Genomic DNA, 6,178 nt, shown 5'->3' on the forward strand with positions numbered 1-6,178 from the left:
TCTCCTCTATGACCACTGCCACCGCCACATCTACCTCAGCCAGCTAACCATTACCTCTAGCTCAACCATGACAATTGTCATCACCACCTCCAACACCACCTCTGACATCACACCATCACCACCTGCATCATCATCATCATCATCATTATCACCATGCCCATGTCCACCACTCCCACCACCTTCACCTGAGCAGCTATCATCATGATACAGGTACACAGCTGCTGACTATAGGACAGGCATGAAGATATTTAATAAAGTGTCCACAACCTTCGAGCAACCCAGGGGAGTAAAGATCAAGGAAGCAAGTCACTGCTGATGGTCTCAGCCTGCAGCTCCAAGGAGAGCAGATCTCAAGAGCTCACCAGGAAGCTGCTGGGAATCTCAGGATATTCTTGGACGCTGCCCCGGAATATCTCAGCCTCCAGGTCTGAAGCAGGGGATTCTCAGAAAATTGCCCAGAAGTTGCTGTGAACCTTTGGGTTGTCATCTGCCTACAATTGCCTCTTTTCCACTTTCCAAATCTCATGAATTGAAAGACTCTAATCTGGGACCATATGGGTAAGGGGATTCTATAAAATCTTCCAGAATTCTCTGCTCTGCAGAGAAGACTATAGAAGAAGATGGTGGTAGTGCTGAGTTACCAACAGGAAATATAGAACACCACACCTCCAGTATCATTACCCCCTCTCTCGGCACGATGGCTATAGCAGTCATTCCTACCAGCGTATCATTCCCACCACTTTTAGCATCCCCACTATTTTTCATTACTATCACAGTTATGCCACCGACATCACCATGCATCACCATTTCCACTTCCATAACTAGCAGTAGCACCACCATTTCTACCAGGGCCATCATTATCACAGCCTCCACCACCCCCATTATCACCTGTAGCACACTGCAATATTGACCACTCCCTCCCTATAAGAGTATTGTGCCTTACCATCCTCACTCGGGATGAGTATGGGAGGCAACCAATCGATGTTTCTCTCTCTTTCTCTTTCTCCCTCTCCCTTCCTCTCTCTCTAGAACAGTGGTGGTGAACCTTTTGAGCTCGGCGTGTCAGCATTTTGAAAAACTCTGACTTAACTCTGGTGCCGTGTCACATATAGAAATTTTTTGATATTTGCAACCATAGTATAAAAAGATTTATATTTTTGATATTTATTTTATATATTTAAATGCCATTTAACAAAGAAAAATCAACCAAAAAAATGAGTTCGCGTGTCAGAGGTGTCATAGGTTCGCCATCACTGCTCTAGAATCAATGAAAAACATATCCTCTGGTGAGGATTGAAAAAAAAAAAGAGAGAGTATTGTGCATCTCCAGATCTTGACTGATATTTGCAGAACTTTCCTAAAGGAGTACTATTCCACTCCATTGACACTGGTTTTGACTACATGTCGTGAACAAGAGTGACACACGTCACATCCCAACAGAAGATTTAAGAGGCAGCCCAAGTCTCTACCAGCTCTTACTTGCACCCTTTCTGCCATGAGAATGGTATGTTTCAGATTAGAGCCACTTCCGCAGCCTGGGATCCAGAATGAGACGGCATGTGGGTGGAGCCCAGCAGCTGACCCATGGGTGCTAACAAGTAAAGTGGAAAAGAACTAAATGTTTTTCAAAAGGCATGGAAGTGTGGGGGTTGTTACTGTAGCAAAGCTGTATAACACGCAATTTTTACTACCTCACTGCCTTCATCACCACCATTACCACCACAAACCTCATCAACAGCTCTGCTAGTAGCCACGTCCATCACACCTCCACCATCGCTATCAACACCTCTTCACCACTGGTCTCACAGTTACCATCCCTTCCATTGTTACCATGACCACTACTACCACTGCCACCATAAGTGACTGTCTCCACCAACATCCTCACCACCATTACCTCCACTAGCACCACTTTCGCCATTGTCAACTCCATTATCACACCAATACTGCTACGCTAATGACTTCTACTGTTTCAATGATGCCTTATCTGTCACCATGCATACCTCGCTTTGTCATGTCCCTACAGTCACCATAGTCAACAACAGCACTACTCCCAATGTCATCGTCATGGAGAATTATGTGGGTTGGTATCTTTCCCCAGTTTCAATAGACAAGTCTGTCAAGAACAGGTTCTAACTACAGTGGCAGAAATATAGTTACAAAATGTAAAAGTATTTTCATCTGTAGCTAAGCCCAATGAAGTTATTCTGTTACTCAGTTCCTCTACCAAGCGACATGACTTATGTGTGTTAGTCAGTGTGGGTGGATGGATGTGGGGGCACAGAGAGCAAGCCCTGCTCTTGGTAAGGTATGTGGGGTGATGGTGTTTATCTCTAGGTTGGATTTGCAAAGTGTCTCCAGATTCTGCTTTCATTCCTCCGGGCACCTGGAATTGGTGAGAACATGCTGTCCCCTGCAGGGTGCTGGGAACCTAGTACCAATGAGTGTTGAAGGAAAAGAGAAAGAGGGAGGGAGAATAATAAAAAGAAATAGACATTAGAAATAGGAAGAAGAGAAAGAAGAGAGGGCAGGAAGGAGGGATGAAGGAAGGGAAGAAGGAAGAGAAATGCCATCCTAGTTGATTCATAGATCCAAACAGCTAAGTTTCTCACTGGCTTGGTTAGGATGCAGTTTAGCCTGTTTTCCATCTTAACTGGAGGGAGGTCAGATGAAGGTAGGAATAGATGTTAATCAATATTGTTAATCGTCATTTCTAAAAAATGATGCAACATCAGAACAAGAATTTAAAAAAATAGAAATGCATCCTGTGTTAGTTTCTTTGGGCTACCATGACTAACACAGACTAGGGGGCTTAAAACAACAGAAATTTGTCCCCTCACAGTTATGGCAGCTAGAAGCCCCAAATTAAGTGTCATCCGTGCTGCAGTCCTTCCAGAGTCCCTGAGGGAGGACCCTTCCTTGCTCCTTCCAGCTTCTGGTAACTATCGGTTTTCCTTGTGCTGCATCACCCCCATTTCTGCCTCCATCATCTCATCACCCTCTCTTCTCTTGGTGTTCCTCTCTGTGTGTCTCTCATAAGGGTACTTGTCATTAGATTTAAAACCAACCCAGATAATCCAGGATGATCACATCTTGAGATCCCTAATTTAATTACATCTGTGAAGACTTTTCCAAATAAGGTCACATTCATAGATTCTGGCCACAATAACAGGGACATATCCTTTTGTGTGTGTGTGTGTGTGGGGGGGTGCTATTCTACCCACTACACTCACTAATCTATTGTTATTTTCAATCCCTATTTTTCTTTCCAGAATTGAGTGAAATGCTTCTTTTATTTATTTTTTGATCCTCACTGGAGGATATTTTTTCCATTAATTTCTAGAGAGAGTGGAAGGGAGGGAGGAGGGGAGATAGAGAGAAACAGTGACATGAGAAAGAGAAATCGCTAGATTGCCTCCTGTATGTGCCCCTACTGGGGCTGGGAACTTGCAACCCAGGTACATGTCCTTGACTGGGAATCGAACCCTTGACCTTTCAGTCTGCAGGCTGACGCTCTAACCCCTGAGAAAAACTGGCCAGGGCTAAATGCTTCTTTTGATTTGCTGTCCACTAGTCTCAGAAAAGCCCTGGGTTTGCATCTCCCTCTCTTGCACTGACATACTCTGTGACCTTGAGTATGTTGTTGCATGTCTCTGAGCTTCATTCATTCAACAAGTTGAACTGATTGCCAGGCACTGTCCTAGATGCTGGCAACCATCCCTGCCTTTGGTGGAGCTTACCTTTGAAGATCTGATAGGCTAATGGGGCCCAAGAAGAATGAACTCCTGCCCCCATCCTGCCTGAACCTCCACCTTGGGCCCCCTCAACCCATACCAACAATCCAGCCATTGACCATAACCCAGGAAGCCCTCACTCCCTTCCCTTGACCAACATCACTGAGCTTTGTTGCCCACGTGTGCCCAGATCCCGTGGCTGATCCCAGGCTTAGCCAACAGCCCCAACATTACCCAGCTCCGAGTCTCGGCCCACCGTGGTGGCCAGCCTTGTTCAGAGGGTCAGGCCAACATGCCCGGTGTTGCTGGGGCCAGAGCTGGGGGTGGATCTGCCCCGCCCAGGGGCTGATGTCATAAAGGGCCTGGTCTCAGCTGTGCTGGGGAACCTGCCTCTGCCTGGCCCCACAGTGGCAGTGTCCCTCCCCTCCCCCCACCCCTTTCAGTGGAGGTGTCCACCTGTCCCTGAAAGCTGGTACTATGAAAGGGTAAATTCGCTGGGCAGAGCCACGCCCAGAGCCAGCAAGACCCCTGCTGAGGGACCCACACCAGCTGCTGCCTCCTCCGCAGCCACCCTAATCACCTGGGCCCCTGGGCCCACCTCACCTTCTCACCCACCTCTGCCCCAATTCCCCCTTCAGCATGGTTAACTATTATGAAGTGCTGGGGGTACAGTCGAGTGCCACCCCGGAGGACATCAAGAAGGCCTACCGGAAGCTGGCCTTGCGCTGGCACCCTGACAAGAACCCTGACAACAAGGAAGAGGCTGAGAAGAAGTTCAAGCAGGTGTCCGAGGCCTACGAGGTCCTGTCCGACTCCAAGAAGCGCTCGCTATACGACCGGGCTGGCTGTGACAGCTGCGGGGCCGGTGGCGGGGCCAGCACCCCTTACAACAGCCCCTTTGACAGCGGCTACACCTTCCGCAACCCCGAGGACATCTTCCGCGAGTTTTTTGGTGGCCTGGATCCTTTCTCCTTTGACTTCTGGGTCGCCCCCTTCAACAGTGACCGTGCCAGCCAGGGCCATGGCCTGAGGGGCGCCTTCTCCAACTGCTTCGGTGAGTTCCCAGCCTTCATGGAGGCCTTCTCCGCTTTAGACAATCTGGGCCGCGGGGGAAGCGCTACCCGCACCACCTTCTCATCCACCTCCTTCGGGAGCTCTGGCTCTGGCAGCTCAGGGTTCAAGTCAGTGATGTCGTCCACCGAATTGGTTAATGGACACAGGGTCACCACCAAGCGCATTGTGGAGAACGGGCAGGAGCGTGTGGAAGTGCAAGAGGATGGGCAGCTGAAGTCGTTGACCATCAACGGCAAGGAGCAGCTTAAACGAGTGGACAGCAAGTAACCATGGCCACCCAGGTCCTGCACCCACCGCCTGACCGCCACCGCAGGCTGCTGGTTAATAAACGTTCCAAGTGAGTGCATCGAATCAGCTGGCCTGGCTTTGGGGTGGGGGGCACCTACGTGGACCTGCGCAGCGCTGGCTCCAGCACAAGTGGATGTGCAGAGGGGCCTGGGCCTCAGGGCTGCAGGCACTGCCTCCCAAATCCCGCTGTTGGGGACAGGGGTGGGAGGATGCAGGGGTGGTTCCGCAGGTGATTTATGATCTCTCATCTGTATCACATCAGTTGATAAATGTCATGACCATCGATCCATCTCAATCCAACCTTGTGTTCCACATCTACTATTTTAAAAAAAAAATGTTTGTATTGATTTCAGAGAGGAAGGGAGAGGGAGAGAAGCATCAATGATGAGAGAGAATCGTTGATCGGCTGCATGCCCCACACTGGGGATCGAGCCTGCGACCCAACCCAGGCATGTGCCCTGACCGGGAATCGAACCATGACCTCCTGGTTCATAGGTCGATGCTCAACCACTGAGCCACACCGGCCGGGCTCCACACCTACTATTAACGCCAGTGTGGTGACATCATCCTCACCAGGCTTTGGCCCCAACTTCCGGCCCCTGCTCCTCACAGGGATTCTTCCCGGTGTTGTTGTGCTAATGCCCACACTGCATCATGTGACCCACCTTGCTTTAAACCTTCAGTGACACTCTTTGCTCTAAGCATAAAGACCTCAGGCCTCATCCTCATCATGAGACCCTGGCGACCTGGCCTGCCCACCTTCCTGGTCTGGCTCCCACCAACTCTCATTCTCTGAACTGCACCCATCCTGGCCTTGCCTCTGTCCCTTCCTTGCACCCCATGCCTGGGAGCCTCAGGGCCTGCGCACAGGCCGTCTCCCACGTGCACGTCCACTCAGCTTCAGGCCTCTGCTCAAACATTGCTTCTTCAGGGAGTCCTGCCCTCACACCCCTGTTCTGAATTAGCTCCCCACCTGCCTGCTCTACTTTCTCCCGGCCCCGTCACCTGCTTTACCATGGCCCTTACGTATCCATCTGTGTTAGATGTGTGCCTCTCAATCACCCTGAGGAGCTAGGGAGCAGGGC

At 50.0% G+C, this 6,178-nt stretch overlaps 1 protein-coding gene across 1 annotated transcript; it reads left to right on the plus strand.

Moving 5' to 3' along the window:
- Window positions 1-4,370: 4,370 nt before the first annotated feature.
- Window positions 4,371-5,072, plus strand: DNAJB8 (DnaJ heat shock protein family (Hsp40) member B8). Its single transcript, XM_036321243.1, has one exon. It carries the CDS (start codon window positions 4,371-4,373, stop codon window positions 5,070-5,072), a length of 702 nt encoding a protein of 233 aa, XP_036177136.1.
- Window positions 5,073-6,178: the final 1,106 nt, after the last annotated feature.

This window comes from Myotis myotis, unplaced genomic scaffold (assembly GCF_014108235.1).
Source record: "Myotis myotis isolate mMyoMyo1 unplaced genomic scaffold, mMyoMyo1.p scaffold_m19_p_9, whole genome shotgun sequence".
NCBI lineage: Eukaryota > Metazoa > Chordata > Mammalia > Chiroptera > Vespertilionidae > Myotis > Myotis myotis.